At 47.5% G+C, this 21,525-nt stretch overlaps 1 protein-coding gene across 1 annotated transcript in view; it reads right to left on the bottom strand.

The window, feature by feature from the left end:
• The window catches only part of IRAK2 (interleukin-1 receptor-associated kinase 2), an 80,793-nt gene that overhangs the window by 12,255 nt on the left and 47,013 nt on the right, over window positions 1-21,525 (bottom strand). Inside the window, exons 4-10 of the mRNA XM_011952278.1 lie at window positions 20,546-20,649; window positions 17,132-17,326; window positions 16,985-17,049; window positions 13,195-13,309; window positions 10,467-10,576; window positions 7,185-7,380; window positions 3,182-3,244 (exon numbers count right to left, since the gene is read on the bottom strand). Coding sequence (XP_011807668.1) covers window positions 3,182-3,244; window positions 7,185-7,380; window positions 10,467-10,576; window positions 13,195-13,309; window positions 16,985-17,049; window positions 17,132-17,326; window positions 20,546-20,649 — 848 coding nt within the window. The remainder of the gene's footprint in view (window positions 1-3,181; window positions 3,245-7,184; window positions 7,381-10,466; window positions 10,577-13,194; window positions 13,310-16,984; window positions 17,050-17,131; window positions 17,327-20,545; window positions 20,650-21,525) is intronic.

Below are 21,525 nucleotides of genomic sequence, written 5' to 3'. Positions count from 1 at the left end.
TGTATTTTTAGTAGAGATGGGATTTCACTATGTTGCCCAGGCTGGTCTTGAACTCCTGAGCTCAATTGATCCACCCACCTCAGCCTCCCAAAGTGCCGGGATTACCGCCGTGAGCCACCACACCCAGCCTCTTTTTCATTTTTTAAAATAAGAATGTTTCTGTTGGCTTTATTCAGAATTGCCAAAACCTGGGAATAACCCAAATGTCCAGCAACTAGTAAATGGATAAACAGTCATCTATCCATACAATGGAATACTCTTCAGCAATGAAAAGGAATGAATTACTGACACATCAACAACATGGATGAATCTAAGCACCATGCTACATGAAGGGGGACAGAAACAAATGGTGCGTGCATCCTCCATGGGCCCATTGATATGACCCTCTAAAGAAGATAGACCTATGTGGACAGAAATTAGATGAGTAGTTGCCAGGTCTTGGAAGTGGTGGGAATTTTCTGGGGTGACAAAAATATTCCATATCTTGATTGTGGTGGTGGTTACATGACTGTATACGTTTGTCAAAACTCATACAGGCTGGGCACCATGGCTCACACCTGTAATCCTCACACTTTGGGAGGCCAAGATGGGAAGATCGCTTGAGCCCAGGCATTTGAGGCTGCAGTGAGCTACAATCATGCCACTGCACTCCAGCCTGAGTGACAGGGCAAGACCCCTCCCTATCTCTAAATCAAATTAATTAAAATTGGTCGGGCACAGTGGCTCACTCCTGTAATTCCAACACTTTGGGAGGCCAAGATGGGCAGATCACCTGAGTTATGTCAGGAGTTTGAGACCAGCCTGGCCAACATGGCAAAACCCCATCTCTACCAAAACAATACAAAAATTAGCTAGGTATGGTGACATGCACCAGTCGTCCCAGCTACTCAGGAGGCTGAGGCAGGAGAATCTCTTGACCCGGTGGGGTGGAAGTTGCAGTGAGCCAAGATCACGCCACTGCACTCCAGCCTGGGCAACAGAGCGAGACTCTGTCTCGGAAAAAAGAAAAATGCCACTACAAATATCCTTGTTCATCTGTCTCTCCTCACATGTGTGCATGTTTCTCTAGGCACAAATGGAATTGCCGCTTCAGAGGGTACCCATATTTTCAATTTTGGTGGAAACCACCAAATGCCCTCAGGAAACACTGTGGCAACGAACACTTTCCCAAGCCTGGGGCAGGCCTGCTTCCTCCTACCCTGGGCCACAGGAAGTCAGCAAGCTTTCCTCCCTGACTCAAATCTTGATTAACCATAGGATTGTACCTACCACAACAGAACACGAAAAGAGACCATACGAGAGTCTAGAGTAAGAAACCACATTTTAAAAAATGGTTATTTTCCACATTTTTAGAAATCATTAGCAAAAAAATAATTCTAGACAATTTCATGTCAGTGCCTCAAAAGCCTCCTTCTACTGTGATACTTCTCCTGGGAGCCCCAGAGGACTGCTGGGAAATGCATCTCAAGAAAATAGTCAGGAGATGAGAAACTGCCCCCAAACAGCCCCAAACCACATCTGAGCTGCCCAGACAGACCTCTCTGCAGCATATGGGATTGACTGGCCAAAAGGGGTGGAACTCACAGAGTTCAGCAAAGGAACATGTCGTGACTTTCTGCATGTAGTGGGGAGGCCTTCAGCCTCCCTACCCCAGAGCCCAGGGGATGCTTCTGGGGCCCAGTCATCAGAAAAAAAAAAGAAAATCTGTCTGTTCCAATGGCCTCAATATCCAGTAGGAAAAGGTGCCCCCTCTCAAACTGATGAGGAAGACTAGAGCTTACATGAGATTTGAAACTCTGCACAAGCCATGGGTACAATTAAACCCCAGTTCCACCACTGGTCTCACTGAGGGGTGTGAGACAAGTCACTTCAGCTTGCCCTCAGTTTTCTCAGCTATAAATGGGAATGATAATACTGAATTCATATGGTTGGACTGTCACAAGAAACAAGCAGGAGGCAGATGTGGCTAAGAACTCAGGATCTCAGGGCAGGGAGACCTGACTCAGAATTCCAGCTCTGACACTTGGTAACTCCAACCGAGATCCTAGGCCAACCTCAGAGCCAGCTTTCCTCATCTGCAGATGAATATAATGACTCTATCATGGAAAAGTTTAGATGATTTAGGTAGATAATGTATGGAAAGTATTTAACACAAAGTCAGGCTAGGTTGTTACATTTTTACTCTCTTTTGAGACAGGGTCTCACTCTGTCACCCAGGCTGGAGTGCAGTGGCACAATCTCGGCTCACTGCAACCTCCATCTCCTGGGTTCAAGCGATTTTCCCGCCTCAGCCTCCCAAGTAGCTGGGATTACAGGTATGCGCCACTACGCTCAGCTAATTTTTGTATTTTTAGTAGAGATGGGATTTTGCCATGTTGCCCAGGCTGGTCTTGAATTCCTGGCCTCAAGTGATCCGCCTGCCTTGGCCTCCTCCAAAGTGCTGGGATTAGAGGTGTGAGCCACCACGCCTAGTCAGGTTGTTATATTTTTTAAATGACTATGTATATCAGATCTTTGGCCTACAAAATGGAAATTGTTTTTATTAAAGAAACTTATTTAAAAGGGCAGAAATTAACTTTTATCAATTTGAGGAAAATCCCTAACGAATTGCTTGACATGTAGAGAAGAAGTGTGCTTTCTGTAAACATTCCAAATTCTTTTTTTTTTTTTTTTTTTTTGAGATGGAATGTTGCTCTATCACCCAGGCTGGAGTGCAGTGGCACAATTTCGGTTCACTGCAACCTCTGCCTCCCAGGTTCAAGTGATTCTCCTGCCTCAGCCTCTCAAGTAGCTGGGATTACAGGTGCATGCCACCACACCTGGATAATGTTGAGGGTTTTTTGCAAGTTTTTTTTTTTTTAATAGAGATGGGATCTCATCATATTGGCCAGGCTGGTCTTCAACTCCTGATCTCAAGTGATCCACCCACATCGGCCTCCCAAAGGCTGGGATCACAGGCATGAGCCACTGTGCCAAGCCCCACATGCTATTATCATGAAAAAGCAATGGTTGGCTGGTAGGTGGGGATGGGAGGTTAAAGCTGCTTTGTGGAGATGCAAATGCAAGCTTGGACCGGGCCTCATTAGCATGTGTAAAATTAGCTAGAGTTGAGATGTTGCCCTCTCTACAGAGCTGTGAGTCCCAAATATACCACCCAGCCAGATGTGACAAGTTCCCTTACCAGGTAAACCGGGCTTCGGTTGTTATCCATTGCAGGGATGCCCGTGAGGACCTCGGCCAACACCTAGAGAGAACAGAACGTAAGTTAGCATGGTTCAGACACTTGTACAAACAGCCAGGCAGTAGATTCTATCTTCTCAGTTGCAAAGTCTGAGCTCCAGGCACAGCTCTGCCATTGCCAGCAGACACACCTGCCCAAAATCTGGAACGTGGGAATATCACTAAACACCTCCTCCCCCAATTAAAGATGCCGCCAAGCTGCCAGTGGAAGGTTGTAATTAATTGATAGCCAGGCAGAGAAGATGGTTTTCAAAAATTCATGTGTATGTGTGTTTATGTGTATTACCGTAAGATATATAGGTACAGACAGATATAGATAGATACACACACGTATATACACGCTATTTTTTAAAGACTGTTTCATTTTTTTTTTTTTTTGAGATGGAGTCTCGCTCTGTCTCCCAGGCTGGAGTGCAGTGACCGGATCTCGCCTCACTGCAAGCTCCGCCTCCCGGGTTCACACCATTCTCCTGCCTCAGCATCCTGAGTAGCTGGGACTACAGGCGCCCGCCACCTGGCCTGGCTCGTTTTTTGTATTTTTTAGTAGAGACAGGGTTTCACCGTGTTAGCCAGGATGGTCTTGATCTGCTGACCTCGTGATCCACCTGTCTCAGCCTCCCAAAGTGCTGGGATTACAGGCTTGAGCTACTGCGTCTGGCCCAAGATTGTTTCATTTAAAAATCCTTCAGCCGGCCGGAGGCGGTGGCTCACGCCTGTAATCCCAGCACTTTGGGAGGCCGAGGCAGGTGGATCACGAGATCAGTAAATCGAGACCATCCTGGCTAACATGGTGAAACCCTGTCTCTACTAAAAATACAAAAAATTAGCCGGGCATGATGGTGGGCGACTGTAGTCCCAGCTACTCGGGAGGCTGAGGCAGGAGAATGGCATGCACCTGGGAGGCAGAGCTTGCAGCGAGCTGAGATCGCACCACTGCACTCCAGCCTCGGCAACAGTGAAAGACTCCGTCTCAAAAAAAAGAAAGTTTCAGCTATGGCAAGCAGGCATTGCTGTGTGAATCTCAGGAAAGGAAGGCATCTGCATGCAGGCAGATATCTATTCCAGACAAATCTTGCAGCATCCATAGCATGTTTCACTCATAGGCCTTTCCTAACATTATTCATTAGTGCAGCCACTCGCAGAAAGAGCACAGCCCTGTATACACGTAAGTCACCACAAAATTGGCAAACCATGATATATGTCTTCATAAACAGGAAACCTGCTTTGAACAGGGTTTCTCAGTAGAGACAATGCCATGATGGTTAAGGGCTCTACAGTCAGGCCTGAGTTCAAATTCTGACTCTGTTCTTTACATGCTCAGGTGATCTTTAGGCAAGTAACTAAAACCTGAGCCTCAGTGTCCTCATCTGTTAAATGGGGACTAGCAGTTGTGAATATTAAAGGCGTGAATACCCCACACTTAGTGTGGAATCTCTCTCCCACAGCATCTCTCGAAGCAAGTCAGAATAGGGTCACATTTATAGCCAAGAATCCCTTCAAGCCTGGAGGAAAAAGGATAAAGGTTTGAAACCACCCAGGATTAAAACAGACTGGCAGTGACCAGAAGAGGGCAGCAGAGGGCATCACTGCTGCAAGTGGGACAGGAGCCAATTGAAAAGGGACTCTTGACAGGTCCCTGCCAGGAAGGGATGGAACAAGGGGAAATGAATAAACAAAGATTTCCTGTTCCCCTTTCACAGGGCAGGCTCTGAGCCAAGTCCGTTATAGAGGTCACTGAGCACTCACCAAAAAACACTGAGCAATGCACTGTGCTGCCCACAGGAGAAATCAAAGTTCAGAATCCTATCAGTCAACCAGAGGCAGGGCTGAGCAAAACGGTAGCAGGAGACAGGGGGCATTCAATGAATGGATGGATGGATGGATGGGTGGTAGATGAATGGATGGATGGGTGAATGTGTGGGTAGGTGGATAAATGGGTGGATGGATGGGTGTGTGGGTGAGTTGGTAGGAGGGAGGGTGGACAGGTGGGTAGGTGGATGGGTGAGTGGGTGGGAGGGTGGGTGCGTGGGTGGATGGGTGGGAGGGTGAACAGATGGATGAGGAAGTAACCTGTGACAGTAACACACCAGTTAGAGGGTCAAGAGTAAACAGATATCAGAAGGAGGGTATAAAGGTGGGAATAACAATAACCACAGTCATCATAATATTCTTGGTAGGTGCAGGGTGCAGGGTACCATGCTCACCTGCTTATATATATTATCCCGTTCGTCTCCATGTATATCGTTAGCCCCATCTTACAGAAGGCATAACTGAGGCCCAGAGACAGAGGTGTTGGGTGTAGGTCACACAGCTGAAAGTAACTGAGCTGGGCCTAGGGGTTCCATTCCCCTGATTCTTTTCTTTTTTTTTTTTTTTTAGATAGAGTCTTGCTCTTTTGCCCAGGCTGGAGTACAACAGTATGATCTCGGCTCACTGCAACCTCTGCCTCCCAGGTTCAAGCGATTCTCCTGACTCAGCCTCCCAAGTAGCTGCGATGAGAGGCACATGCCACTACACTCGTCTAATTTTTGTATTTTTAGTAGAGCCGGGGTTTCACCATGTTTTGTATTTTTAGTAGAGCCGGGGTTTAGTAGAGCCGGGGTTTCACCATTTTTAGTAGGCCAGGTTGGTCTTGAACTCCTGACCTCAGGTGATCTGCCCACCTCGGCCTCCCAAAGTACTGAGATTTCAGGCATATGCCTCCACTCCTTGCCCATCCACCTGGTTCTTAAAGGAGCAGGAGCCTGGACTAGCCCTGCTGAGCTTCACTGAACAACTCGCAGTGGGGCTGAGGGAGGCAGAGGAACCTGCTGGGAGACACAGGAGTACAGAATCTCGGGTTCTTGCTGAGGGCAGAGGTGACTCAGGGCCACGGTTCCAGTGGCAGAGGTAGACAGACAGGAGACTGTGGTCAGAGAGAGGAAGTACAGAGTTCAAGGCTAGAGAAGAAGAGAGGGTGAGGCCCACAGGGCAACTGTATGCACTTGGCTGAAGCCAACCTGACTGTCACCCTTCTCAGCAGCATTTCCCAGACTGGGTTCCATGGAACACTGATGAGGACAGATATTCTGAGAAAACAAGGTTTCAGTTTCACAGTCAAACGAGCTTGGAAAACACTGCATACCCCTCTCTGGTGAATTCACAAGTCCTAGATTAAAGGCTCATTACCATCCTACCAGCTTGAATTAATCTTGTGGTAAAGAAACCTGCTTGACTTTGCTTAATGCAATATTTCCAAGCCTGTGAAGGCATAAACCCTTTTAACCCATCAATCCTAGAGATCCGAAGGGATTGGAGGTCTATAGAAATATACTTTGTAGACCGCTGCTGCACGCAGACCACGAGCTCCTGAGGGGAGGGCCTGTGTTTTCGTTACATTCATATTCCTAGTGCCTGGCACAACACAATGGCAGACAAGGATGGTGGTGGTGGTAGGATGGGATGCTGGGTGGGTCAACGGTCACTGAATGGATGGGCAGCTAAAAAGTGGATGGATGATCGGACAGCGATGAACAAATAAGGACAAATAGACAGCTGGATGGACAGGTGGATGGCTGGACAGGAATTAGGGAAGTCAGGTGAGGATATCTGGAGCCTACTAGAACCTGGATACTCATGAGCGGTTTTCCTTCAAGGGCTGGCAAATTTCTTCTGTAACAGGCCACACAGTAAATATGTGAGCTTTTGTGGGGCATGTTCAGTCTCTATCACATATTCTTTGGTTTAAAAATATAATCCTTTATAAATGTAGAACTACTCTTAGCTCACAGACCACACAAAATAGGCCACAGGCCACAGTGGCCTGTGGGCCACGGTCTGACAGCCCCTGCTGAACTTTGATGGAACCCGTCTGTGTGCCTCTACCGTATCCTGTGATTACAAAGGAGCCGTGGAAAGGACAAATCAGGGTGGGCCCCAGTCTAAGCAGAGAAGGACGCTCTTACTATTCCACAGCTGAAGATGTCCACTCGCTTTGTCAGCTGCCCCACCCGGATGAAATCCTCTGGCAGATACGCAACTGACGCCTGGAACAGGTGAGTCTTCATCACGGTGTATTTTGACCTTTTGTTGACAGGACACAGGTGAGCCATTGGGTGAGCAAGCTTGGGGGTGAGATTTTGGTCCAGCAAGACATTAGAGCTGTGGAAACGAAAGGGGAGAGAACCTTCTCATTTTGAGCTGGATAACAATAGGTTGCCATGAAGACCCTTTGGGGAGACAATATAGTGGCAGAGCAACATCAGCTCCTGCAAGTTGAGGTCTCTAAAGACCCTCAGCATGGAGCTTCTGAGCCAGCCCTGACTGGGGAAGAGAGGACATCAGGAGCATACTCCCTCCAGCAAATGGAGATGGAGTTCAGAATTAGTCTTGCTGCCCCAGGAATGTGGGCAAAGAAGTGCAGCCTCCCTAATTCCCACAGATGCCAACCCTGATCAGCCTCAGCTTGCCAAGCCTATAGGCTGTGCAGACTCAGTCTCTTCCACAACTGTTCCAACCCCTAGCTCTGGCATGGCTGACTCAGGTCTAAGTGGCCAGCATCCTTTGTGACTAAACCTGCCCAGATCATGTTAAAAAAAAAAAAAAAAAAAAATCCCTCTTAGCCAGGCACAGTGGCTCACGCCTGTAATCCCAGCACTTTGGGAGGCAGAGATGGGCAGATCACCTGAGGTCAGGAGTTCAAGACCAGCCTGGCCAACATGCTGAAACTCCATCTCTACCAAAAATACAAAAATTAGCCAGGTGTGGTGGTGGGCGCCTGTAGTCCCAGTTACTCAGGAGGCTGAGGCAGGAGAATCGCTTGAACCCAGGAGGCAGAGGTGCACTCCAGCCTGGGCAACACAGTGACACACTGTCTCAAAAAAAAAAAAAAAAATCATTTGACCCAGTCTTCTAACCCACAGGAGCAAACACTGAGAACATACTCCAAAATGGGAAAAAGCTAAGCCACATGTGTACCGATATTTAGTGCAGGCCAGGTGCAGTGACTCGTGCCTGTAATCCCAATACTTCATGAGGCTGAGACAGGAGGATCGCCTGAGCCCAGGAGTTTGAGACCAGTGTGGGCAGCATGGCAAGACCTCATCTCTACTAAAACAAAGAAATTTAGTTGGGTATAGTGGTGCATGCCTGTAGTCCCAGCTACTTGGGAGGCTGAGATGGGAAGCTGCGGTGAGCAGAGATTGCACCACTGTATTCCAGCCTGGGCAAAAGAGCAAGACCCTGTCTCAAAAAAAAAATTTTTTTTGGCCAGGCGCGGTGGCTCATGCCTGTAATCCCAGCACTTTGGGAGGCCAAGGCAGTATTTGTACTAAAAATACAAAAAATTAGCCAGGAGTGGTGGCAGGTGTCTGCCATCCCAGCTACACGGGAGGCTGAGGCAGGAGAACGGGGTGAACCTGGGAGGCGGAGCTTGCAGTGAGCAGAAATTGCGCCACTGCACTCCAGCCTGGACAACAGAGCAAGACTCTGTCTCAAAAAAAAAAAAAATTTTTTTTGTATTTTTAGTAGAGACAGCATTTCACCATGTTAGCCAGGATTGTCTCGATCTCCTGACCTTGTGATCTGCCTGCCTCAGCCACCCAAAGTGCTGGGATTACAGGCACGAGCCACTGCACCTGGCCAAAAAAAAAAAAAAAAAAATGTTTTTATCATGTGTGCAAGGAGTGGTTAAGTAAATTATGGGCAAATTCCTTCAAGGGAAGATTAACAAGACACTAAAAAACATGAGGGTATACAATGTAGCGAAATGTTTACTATATTTAAATGAAGGGGTAAAAAACAGGATGTGAACTGGTACCCAGGTGCAACCTACAGACTAAGGATTTGTGTGGGCAGGAACTGGAAAAAGAAACAAAACCTAGAGGCCAGCTGATGAGTCATGGGGTAGGTCAGTGGTGACCTCTCTCACCCTTTCATTTCCTTGACTGCTATTACAATTACTGTTGCAATTAAATAAAAATTGGGGCAGAGGGCTAGGGGCAGTGGCTCACACCTGTAATGCCAGCACTTTGGGAGACCAAGGCGGGTAGATCACCTGAAGTCAGGAGTTTGAGACCAGCCTGGTCAATATAGTGAAAGCCTATCTACTAAAAATACAAAAATTAACTGGATGTGGTGGCAAGCACCTGTAATCCCAGCTACTCAGGAGGCTAAGGCAGGAGAATCACTTGAACCAGGGAGGTGGAGGTTGTAGTGAGCTGAGATCACAACACTGCACTCCAGACTGGGTGACAAGAGTGAAACTCTGTCTCAAAACACAAAAAAAAAATTGGGGGAGAGAAAAGAGGAAAGGACTTCCACAAGTCAAATGGAAAGAGAACTTTGGAGAAATATGAGTTCTGTGTCTCTGAAGCCAGTTCTGCCAGATTTTCTGGTATCTTCAGAATCCCTCCCTATCCTAACCGTCCGTAGATGGGGACCTCTCCCTCTCGTGTGCATGGCACTGCGATGCAGGGGTGCAGGCCTAAGCTGCAGGAGCCTTCCAGACAAGATGCTAACACCAACAGCTACACAAGGAAGGAACAGGTCTCAGAGAAGACACTGAATGAGGAGCTCGAAATCCCAGGGGGTTGGCAGACATGGCCCAAAGTTCAAGGATGGGGTCCAGGCCAGCTGCTGAGTGGACAGTGAGATGCAGCAAGGTGTGGAGGGCTTCTTGGGAAAACAGCAGCTCCAAAAGACAAATGTGACAGGTAGGGAATTCATGCTGAAAGCAATCAGACTCAGAGCACAGCCCGGAAACACTGATTTTTTTTTTTTTTTTGAGACGGAGTCTCGCTCTGTGGCCCAGGCTGGAGTGCAGTGGCCGGATCTCAGCTCACTGCAAGCTCCGCCTCCCGGGTTTACGCCATTCTCCTGCCTCAGCCTCCCGAGTAGCTGGGACTACAGGTGCCCGCCACCTCGCCCGGCTAGTTTTTTGTATTTTTTAGTAGAGACGGGGTTTCACAGTGTTAGCCAGGATGGTCTTGATCTCCTGACCTCGTGATCCGCCCGTCTCGGCCTCCCAAAGTGCTGGGATTACAGGCTTGAGCCACCGCGCCCAGCCAGAAACACTGATTTTTGAGGGCATAACAGAGAAAAAGACATCCAGGGGAGGGCAGAGGAGAGGTGGGAAGAGAAAAACAAAGAGGACAGGGGTGAGTGGTAGCAGAGAGGTGAGCCAGGAATAGGTGCCAGTTCTACCCTTGCAGTCCAGGCCCCAGCAAGGTCCAGCCCACCCCTCTCACCTCTTGATGTTGCCGTGGATGATCTCCAGACCATGCAGGTACTCGATGGCACAGAGCAGCCCTGAGCAGATGCTGACACGCTGGGGCCAGAGGAGGGGGTCGGAGCCACCCTAAGAGAAAGAAAAATAGGAGGACAAACAGTCACAATGTACCTTTTTAAAGTCTTGATGGTGGCCGGGCGTGGTGGCTCACGCCTGTAATCCCAGCACTTTGGGAGGCCGAGGCGGGCGGATCACGACATCAGGAGATCGAGACCATCCTGGCTAACACAGTAAAACCCCGTCTCTACTAAAAATACAAAAAATTATCTGGGCATGGTGGCGGGTGCCTGTAGTCCAAACTACTTGGGAGGCTGAGGCAGGAGAAGGACGTGAATCTGGGAGGCAGAGCTTGCAGTGAGCCGAGATTGTGCCACTGTACTCCAGCCTGGCAACAAACAAGACTCTGTCTCAAAAAAAAAACAAAAACAAAAAAAAAACAAAGTCCTGATGGCAGGGTCCCCAGCTCCTGACCCTCCTCCTGCCCTTCATGTCCTCTGCCAGAGGGCTCAGCATGATACTGAGTTTTTTCGTTGTTTTCGTTGTGTTTGTTTGTTTGCTTGCTTGTTTTGAGACAGGGTCTTGCTCTGTCACCCAGACTGGAGTACAGCATCATAGCTCGCTGTAGCCTTAAAATCCCAGGTTCAAGTGACTCTCCCGCCTCAGACTCCCAAGTAGCTGGGATCACAGGCACATGCCACCACTCCCAGCTAATTTTTGTATTTTTCGTGGATACAGGAAATGTGGCCATGTTAGCCACGCTGGTCTCGAACTCTTGGGTTCAAGCAATCCACCCACCTCGCTCTCCCAAAGTGCTGGGATTACAGGCATGAGCCATGTGCCTCACCCTATAACTATGGGTTTTGACATCAGACAGATCTAGAGATAACTCCCAGTTCAGACATGCACTAGCTATGTAATTTTGGAAAAAGACACTTAACGTCTCTGAGCTTCAGTTTCCTTGGGTATAACATGGAAATGTTAATCCCTATGTTTTAGGGTTGCTGTAAGGATTCAAGGAAATATATGGTATGCCCCTAGCATAGCACCTGCCACACAGTAGGTGCTCAATCAGCGGTTTTTTCATCATGTCTATTATAGTGGCTGCTCTGGAATTTCTCTCTAAAAGAGGCTGCTTGGGAGAGGAGCTAGGGAGCTTGTGTTTGAGAGTCAAGCACCTGGGCCTTACGCTGATTTTATCTGTATTAGGGGAAACTTCACCAGGGCTGATGGGGATTGTAGGGTGGGCTAAAGCCTCTCATTTGCTCCCACTGTTGTTCTAAGACTGACTCTCCCAGGCTAAACCATCACTTTTTTTGAGACAGAGTCTCACTTTGTCACCCAGGCTGGAGTGCAGTGGCACAATCTCAGCTCACTGCAACCTCTGCCTCCCGGATTCAAGTGATTCTCCTGTCTCAGCCTCCTGAGTAGCTGGTACACAGGCACATGCCACTATGCCTGACTAATTCTTATACTTTTGGTAGAGACAGGATTTCACCATATTGGTCAGGCTGGTCTCAAACTTCTGACCTCAAGTGATCCACCTGCCTCAGCTTCCCAAAGTTCTGGGATTACAAGAGTGAGCCACTGTGCCCAGCCTCATCACCTATTTTTGAAGCCCTGGAGTAGGACCCACATCCACTAAGAACTGGCCTGGACAGCCCCTGCTAATTTCTTCTAAAAAACTCTCAAACCCAGAGCCAGACGAACCCAATGTAAGTTCTGGCCTGACACTTGTCTCCTATGTTCCTTTGGGCAACTCACTTTGTCTCTATGTGTCAGAGATTCCTCTTTTGAAAAATGGGACAAGAAAGTGCTTTGGTTGTGGCACGGCCTGGAGGAGAATACCTGTGTAAAACCCTTATCAAAGCAACCTGCACACAGTGAGTGCCCAGAAAAGCTAATGATCATTAGTATGCCATGAATAACTGCTTTGTCTGGTCCCCGCCATGGGAAGCAATAATTCTGTTACGGAATAACTCTTTCCCCTCTATTTGAGGATACGATAAGCAGAGGCCTGTTTTAAAACACTGTAATTTTTATTAAGTTAAGATTACCTTCACATGATGTAATACTCTAATAGTAAGATTGCTTCTTATCCTGGGCCCCAATCACCTAGTTCTCCTCCCTAGCAGTAGCCAGTGAACCAGCTTCTTGTGTATCTTTCCAGAGATATTCCATAAACACACAAGCAAACAGGTATATATTAGAACATTTTATAACAAAAATTCACCTCCACTTTTCCATACTCTTTACCTCTTAATTCTTTTTCTTGTCCTACTGCATTGGCTAACACCTCCAGAACCACGATGAACGAAGTTCGTTCTATGAGATACCTTTGTCATGCTCTTGATTTGAATGAAATGCCTCTCATCAAATTTTTTTATAGATTTTTCCTGAAGATGTTTACTCAGATCTTTTTGTGCTTTTCTTTTTCCTTTTCATATTTTGTCATCCTCATTTAGGAGCCATGCTGATCTCCTCTATATCGTTCCAATTTTGGTACACGTGCTGCCAAAGTGAGCACTTAACCAGACTTTATGTATCCTGGCCCCACTTCTCTCCTTGAAGTCTCCCTGGTCTCACCTAGATGGCCCCTCTCCCCTCTGAACTTCTGTAAGTCCTTAACCCTTGACCCCACAGCTGGGTGCAGCCTGGTCCCATTCTCTGACCATGACCCAGTCCCTTACCTGACCCTGCAGTCTGTCCTGTAGGGAACCATTTGCCATGTAGGGGTAGATGAAGCTGTGAAACTGTCTTGCAGCACAGAAGCCCAGCACAGGTAAGACATTGGGGTGGCAGCATCTGGAATCGGGCATCAGTGCAGAGGTGAGGAGTCAAACGGAAAGAATGATCTACTGCTTCATGTCCCACCCCTCTTCTGCCTTCTCCTCCTCCAACGCCACCAGTAACCTCCCAGTACCACATGCTCTGACCCCTAAGGGCCTGGCCCCAGAGTGGAAAGATGAAAACTGCCTGCCTTCAAGGAGTGTGGCGGTCCTTACCCTGCTTTACTGCTCTGCAGCACATGACACCTCAACTGCCCCATCTCCAGAAACAGAGACTGACAGGTTAAGGGACTTGCCCAAGGTCAGAAACTAGCAAGCAGTAAAGCCAGGACCAGATCCCACATCTGCCTGACTCTAGGAATGGGGTTCTTTCCTGAAATCCTCTTCTGCTGGTTCTCAGTCACCATTCCCTCCTGACTCTCCTCCTACATCTCTCACCACTCTTTCCTGGCCCTTTTCACTAAGACCCCCCTCCTTTGCCTTCCTCTTTCTGCCAGCTGGACTCCTTATCTTGTTTAGCATGTTGTTCCTCCAAGAACCTCCCATTGCTATAGGGAACATTCCCAAATCTCTTATCGCCAGCCCCATCCTAAGTTCCAGACCTGAATGTCAGCTTGCATCCTGATGCTCAGGTCAACATCATCCTAGCCTCAACAAGTCCCAAACCTGCTTCTTCACCCATATTTATTATCCCAGAAAGGCATATCACCACCCACCCAGTTTCCTAGAAACCTTCTTATCTCCCATATCAAATCAGTCACCATTCATTGCCACAAATAACTTTTAAAATGTCCCTTCATTCCTCTCTCCTCTGCCTTGGGTCACTTGGATTGGGTCAGGCTCTGATTCAACCTCCCCAAGACTATTGTAAATGGCCTCCTACCGTATCTCTCCGCCCTTCTCTGCTTCCCGCAAGCCAACCTATTACTCGCTTTTGCATACTCATTCGAGTTATTTACATGTCTCCCCACTGGACCATAAACTTCCCCAAGGCAGGGGCTCTGTATGCTTCTGGCCTACACTCCCTAGAGCCTAGAAAAGGGCTTGACTACTCACATTTTCTGAATTGATGAATGAAGGAGTGACTGCTGACTCCGTGAAAGCACTAAGCCAAAGTGGAAAGGGAATCATACTTCTAGTTTTTATTAGATGTGGGTGTGTGTATCTATGTGTGTGTGTGTATCTATGTGTGTGTGTGTATGTACACATGTGAGTATTCATATACATGTATGTGCAGAGAAAGCATTAAAGAAAACATATCGAAATATGGGTCCAGCACAATGGCTCACATCTAAAATCCCAACACTTCAGAGGCCAAGGCAGGAGGATCCCTTGAGCCAGGGAGTTCAAAACCAGCCTGGGCAACATAGCGAGATCCTGTCTCTACAAAAAAAGTTTTAACAATTAAAAAAGAAAATATATCAAAATATTAAAACAGTAGTGCTTATTTATAGGTGCTGTGAAAAATAGTTTCTGTTTTCTTATTTATAATTTTCTTTATGTTCAAATTTTTACTGTTTAAATAATTAATTTTTTTTTTTTTTTTTTTGAGACAGAGTCTCACTTTGTTGCCCAGGCTGGAATGCAGTGGTGCGATCTGGGCTCACTGCAACCTTCACTTCCTGGGCTCAAGTGATTCTCATTCCTCAGCCTCCTGAGTAGCTGGGACTACAGGTGCGTGCCTACACGCCAGGCTGATGTTTGTATGATAGACATGAGGTTTTGCCATGTTGGCCAGGCTGGTCTCAAACTGACCTCAACTGATCTGCCCACCTCGGCCTCCCAAAGTGCTGGCATTACAGGTGTGAGCCACCATGCCTGGCCTTTATTTATTTTTGAGACAGAGACTCACTTTGTTGCTCAGGCTGGAATGTAGTGTCGTAATCTCAGCTCACTGCGAACTCTGCCTCCTGGGCTCAAGTGATCCTCCCACCTCAGCCTCCCGAGTAGCTGGGACCGCAGGCACGCACCACCACACCCAGCTAATTTTTGTATTTTTTGTAGAGATGGGGTTTTGCCATGTTGCCCAGGCTGATCTCGAACTCCTGGGCTTAAGTGACCCATTCACCTCAGCCTCCCAAAGTGCTGGGATTATAGGTGTGAGCCACCATGCCCAGCCAAAAAAATGTTTATATATATATATTTTTTTTCAGTTGAGACAGGGTATCGCTATGTTGCCCACGCTAGTCTCAAACTCCTTGGCTCAAGCAATCCTCTTGCCTCGGCATCAAAGTTCTGGGATTACAGGTACGAACCACCATACCTGGTCAATTTTCTTTATTATTTCTTTTAATTTTATTTATTTATTTATTTTTTGAGATGGAGTCTCGCTCCATCACCCAGGCTGGAATGTAGTGTCGTAATCTCAGCTCACTGCGAACTCTGCCTCCTGGGCTCAAGTGATCCTCCCACCTCAGCCTCCCGAGTAGCTGGGACCGCAGGCACGCACCACCACACCCAGCTAATTTTTGTATTTTTTTTAATAGAGATGGGGTTTCACCATGTTGGCCAGGCTGGTCTCGAACTCCTGACCTCGTGATCCGCCCGCCTCAGCCTCCCAAAGTGCTGTGATTACAGGCATGAGCCACTGCGCGCAGCTAATTTTCTTTATTTTTTAACACTGGTTCCAGAATGAACAGATACTCAATTTTCTTTATTTCTTAAAATACCCTACAATATAAGGCACAAGTGTTTCAGATGAAAAATAATTTTTTTAAAAAAAAGCACACACATGGCCGGGCACAATGGCTCACACCTATAATCCCAGCATTTTGGGAGGTCGAGGCAGGAGGATCACTTGAGCCCACCAGCCTGGTCAACATAGCAAGACCCCATCTCTAAAAAAAAAAAAAGAAGAAGAAGCAAAAAATGAACTGGGTGCACACCTATAGTCCCAGCTTCTCAGAGGCTGAGGTGGGAGGATCACAAGCCCAGGAGTTCAAAGCTGCAGTGATCTACGATCATTCCAAGGCCATTCTAGCCTAGGCAATAGAGCAAGACCGCATCTCTTAAAACAGAAAAAAAAAGCCAGGCACGGTGGCTCACACCTGTAATCCAGAGTGGAGACCAGAGTGGAAAGATCACTTGAGGTCAGGAGTTTGAGACCATCCTGGCCAACATGGCAAAACCCCGTCCCTACTAAAAATACAAAAATTAGCCAGGCGTGGTGGTGCGTGGTGGTGCGTGCCGATAATCCCAGCTACTCAGGAGGTTAAGGCTCGAGAGTCACCTGAACCTGGTAGGCAGAGGTTGCAGTGAGCTGAGATCACGCCACTGCACTCCAGCCTGGGAGACAGAGCAAGACTCTGTCTCAAAAAAAAAAACAAAGAAAGAAAAAAAAAGGAGAGAAGCAGATTTATTCCCATGTGGAAGGAAGGAGTTGGAGTAAGCCAAGGTTCCTTTATAATTCTAATCTAGACATAGAATTGCTACACAGGAGAAGAATGGACTCTGGAGCCAAACCAGGTAGATCCAAATCCTGGCTCTGCCACTCATTAGCTGTGTGACCTTGGATGAGACATTTAACCCCTCTGTGCCTCAATTTACCCATCTGTAAAATAATGTGATAATAGCAGCTACATTTATAGGGTTCTTGTAAGGACTAAATGACATGCCTGGCACACAGGAAGCACTATATAAAGGTTAGCTATCATCATTACTAAACAAAGGATTTTCCAAAGGGGAGGCTTACCTAAGACAAATCTGCAGCTCTGCCTGGAAGAATCTTTCAATTGATCCTGGACTTGAACAGGCTGTCTGTGGAGAAAGAAATCAGAGCATGAAGATCCCGCTCCACCCCTGCAGCCTCCACCCCAACTAGAAACCAAGAAGCGCTCACCTCTCTGAGCTTCTTGAAGACGAATGGCGTCCCGTGCCTGTGCCCTCTGTAGACGTCAGCAAAGGTCCCCTGGCTGATTTTGTGGTTTTGACTGAAGTCGTCAGTTGCCTGGACCACATCTGCCTCACTCCAGAAAAGGCTGTCTCCAGCCAAGCTCAAAAGTTTTTCCTGCTTAGGAATGGAGGTGCTGAAGTCCTGGACACCCAGAGAGAAAAGATGGAGATTACTATGGAATCTTGTTTTCTCTGCTACCTCAAGGGACCTTGGAACAACAGAGCTGAAGGGGTGAGGGGATCATCTTATCCAACGGAAACCGTAAAAAGGACATGGAGAGACCCAAGGTCAAATCCCAGCTCCATCTGTATCTTGCTCTGTGACCTTAGGTGAGCTACTTAACCTCTCTGAGCCTCAATTTTTTCCATCAGCAAAAATGAAGGTAACAATAGTACCCTGAAGAGTAATTTTGAAGACTAAGATGTGAATATTCCTGGCACATGGTTGATGTTTCCGTTATTTCAGTTTACAAAAGTGAGCACTGAGGAAATAAAACAGCTGAAGTGAGGTCACACAGCTGGTCAGTGGCCAAGCTCAGCACTCTTGGTCCAATACACAGCATGGATAATGGGGTTCCAGACTCCTGGGAAGTAGGATACAGGTTCCCATAACCAAACCAGGGGTGTCCAATTTTTGGCTTGCCTAGACCATGCTGGAAGAAGAAGAATTGTCTTGGGCCACACATAAAATACACTAATACTAATGATAGCTGATGAGCTTTAAAAAAAAATTGCAAAAAAAACTCATAATGTTTTAAGAAACTTTACGAATTTGTGTTAGACCACATTCAAAGCCATCCTGGGCTGCACACGACCCATGGGCAAGCAAGACAAGCCTGCTCTAAATAGAATTCCAGAGACTGCATGTGTACATCAGCCTATAAAGAGAAGTTCTGCTTCCCTTTTTAATAACTTCTCTCTTTAAAACAGATGTACGGAAATTTAAAAAAATTTTTTTTTTTTTTTTGAGACAGAGTCTTGCACTGTCGCTCAGGCTGGAGTGCAGTGGTGCAATCTTGGCTCACTGCAAGCTCCGCCTCCGGGGTTCAAGCCATTCTCCTGCCTCAGCCTCCTGAGTAGCTGGGACTACAGGTGCCTGCCACCACGTCCGACTAATTTTTTCTATTTTTTTTAGTAGAGATGGGGTTTCACCATGTTAGCCAGGATGGTCTCCATCTCCTGACCTCGTGATCCACCCGACTCCACATCCCAAAGTGCTGGGATTACAGGCACGAGCCACCGTGCCCGGCCTAAATTTAAATTTTTTAAAGTTGCATGTGCTCTTAACAGTTTTTGAAAATTAGTATCCATAACCCCATTATCCATTTAACTGCTATTAAAGTTGGTGTATTTCCAGCCTATTAGATATATTGGGATTTATTTAACAAAACTGGTATCATGCCACACACATAGTTTTGATTTCTTTTTGAGACAGGGTCTCACTTTGACACCAAGGCTGGAGTGCAGTGGCATGATGTCAGCTCACCACAGCTTCAACCTCCCAGGCTCAAGGAATCCTTTCATCTCAGTGTCCCCAAGTAGCTGGGACTACAGGTGTGTGCCACCACGCCTGGCTAATTTTTTAACTTTTTGTAGAGTCCAGGCACAGTGGTTCACGCTTGTAATCTCACCATTGTGGGAGGCGAAGGCAGGCAGATCATCTGAGGCCAGGAGTTCAAGACCAGCCTGGGCAACATGGTGAAACCCTGTTCTCTATTAAAAATACAAAAATTAGCCAGGCGTGGTGGCACACGCCTATAATCCCAGATACTCGGGAGGCTGAAGCAGGAGAATCACTTAAACTGGGGAACCAGAGGTTTCAGTGAGCCAAGATAGCCTGGGCAATAGAGGGAGACTCTGTCTCAAAAAAACTTTTTGGCTGGGCACGGTGGCTCATGCCTGTAATCCCAGCACTTTGGGATGCTGAGGTGGGCGAATCACATGAGGCCAGGAGTTCGAGACCAGCCTGGCCAACATGGCAAAACCCTGTCTCCACTAAAATTACCAAAAAATTAGCCAAACGTGCTGGCATGTGCATGTAATCTCAGCTACTCAGGAGGCTGAGGCAGGAGAATAGCTTGAACCTGGGAGGCAGAGATTGCAGTGACCAAGATCATGCCACTGCACTCCAGCTTGGGTGACAAAGCAAGATTCCTCAAAAAAAAAAAAAAAAACTTTACTTTGTAGAGACAGGATCTCACACTGTTGCCCAGGTTGGTCTCAAACTCCTGGGCTCAAGTGATCCTCCCATCCCAACCTCCCAAACCTCCCAAAGTGTTGGGATTATCCTTCATAGAAGACTGATCTATTTATTAATTTAGAGATGGGGCCTCCCTATGTTGCCTAGGCTGGTCTCCAACTCCTTGGCTCAAGCGATCCTCCCACCTCAGCCTCCCGAGTAGCCAGGACTACAGGCATGTGACACCACACCTGGGACATGAAAGAGCTTCATTAACCACACTCATGCAAAGCTGGCTTCTCCCCCAGGCACTGGATGCAAAGGGTCTCAGACTCACAATACTTTTAGGGGTCATCAAAACATTTTATTTTCAAATCAGAAGAAAATAAATGAACTTTTAGAGTCAAAGAAATGTCCTCATTTTTAATCCAGCTTGGATTTTATTTATCTTCATACCAATATGGTCATAATTTTTTTTTTTTTTTCTTTTGAGACAGGGTCTCACTCTGTCACCCAGGGTGGAGTGTGGTGGGAGGATCATGGCTCACTGCAACTTCTGCCTCCTGGGCTGAAGCCATCCTCCTGCCTCAGCCTCCCAAGTAGCTGGGACCACAGGTCAAAAATAAAATAAAATAATAGCTAGGTGTGGTGGCTCACATCTGTAATCCAAGCACTTTGGGAGGCTGAGGCGGGTGGATCACCTGAGGTCAGGAGTTCGAGACCAGCCTGGCCAACATGGTGAGTCCCCTTCTCTACTAAAAATACAATTTTTAGTAGAGAAATCTACTAAAATTAGCTGAGCGTGGTGATATGCACCTGTAATCCCAGCTACTTGGGAGGCTGAGGCAGGAGAATCACTTGAACCCGGGAAGTGGAGGTTGCAGTGACCCGAGATCATGCCACCGCACTCCAGCCTGGGCGGCACAGTGAGACCCTGTCTCAAAAATAATAATAAATTAAAAAACAAGAAGTGTACTCACTGAAGTGCCCTCCCTCCCTCTCTCCACTATTATTGACCTCCTCTACTTACATAGTCTTAGAAGCTAGGGGTAATTTGATGGCAATTTCCCTTCTCCTCCCCACCCTTAAATTGGTCTTAAGGGGTAGAGAAATTGCATTTTAGAGAGGGAACTACATACTGGGAGACATGGCTTGGGGGCTGCAGCTGAGGGGTGGATTTACCTTTGAATCAGAAGAAGTGGGAAGGTTGGTTCTCAAGGAATGAGGGGCATCTTCTTCAGGAGGCTGGAGAAAGGCCTGTTGGTGGGCTCTGGCTGGAGAGGACCCTGGAAAGGAGGGATTGCGGGTCAGGATGCAGCCTGGGGGAGGAAGACAGGAGGGATCCTGGTCTAGTCCTCCAACCATGCCAGTCTCCTGTTCACTCCCCAAACACTTGTTGCTGCCACTTCCTGACACCCACCATGCGCTGGCCAACACACTCCTCAAGCATCACCTCAGGATAAGCCTCTGACTCCCCTACGACCTGGGGCCTATTTATCATCCCAGTTGACAAGTGGAGACACGAAGGCACCGGAGGTAGATGCAGTGCTCAGGACCACCCAGCCAGTAGACGGTAGAGCCGAAATTCAGACGGAAATCCATTTGACTTCTAGGCCCTGCACTATCTCACCTCCTACTCAAAGAGCAGAAAAAGACACAGAGGTGAACTAGCTACCGAGCCTGGCTTCCAGAAACCTCCACCGTGGCAGGGATGCAATAACCGTCCTCCGAGGATACATCCCACGGGAAAGCGAGGTCAGAGGGAGGAGAGACCATAACAGGCTGGGAGATGAGGAGGATTCACAGAGGAAGGGGCACCTGACCTGCGCTTGAAAGATGGAGAAACGTTTTCAATAAGTAGATATGGGGCAGTGGAACCAGCCCATGCAGAGGTGGGCCAGTAGAAGGCCCCGGGGCTGTAGTAAGTTCATATCTACGTACACGAATTAGCAAACATCATGCCAGGCACTGTTCTGAATACTTCACGTCTGTAATCCCAGCACTTTGGAAGGCTGAGGCAGGAGGATTGCTTCAGCCCAGGAGTTTGAGATCAGCTTGGGCAACATGACAAGATCCTGTTTCTGCAAAAGATTTTTTTTTCTTTTTTCTTTTTTTTTTTTGAGACGGAGTCTCGCTCTGTCGCCCAGGCTGGAGTGCAGTGG

The sequence above is a fragment of the Colobus angolensis genome, unplaced genomic scaffold (genome assembly GCF_000951035.1).
Source record: "Colobus angolensis palliatus isolate OR3802 unplaced genomic scaffold, Cang.pa_1.0 Scaffold34, whole genome shotgun sequence".
Lineage (NCBI taxonomy): Eukaryota > Metazoa > Chordata > Mammalia > Primates > Cercopithecidae > Colobus > Colobus angolensis.
Note: the sequence above shows the minus strand (reverse complement) of the source record. Positions and strands in the feature narration are given on the sequence as shown.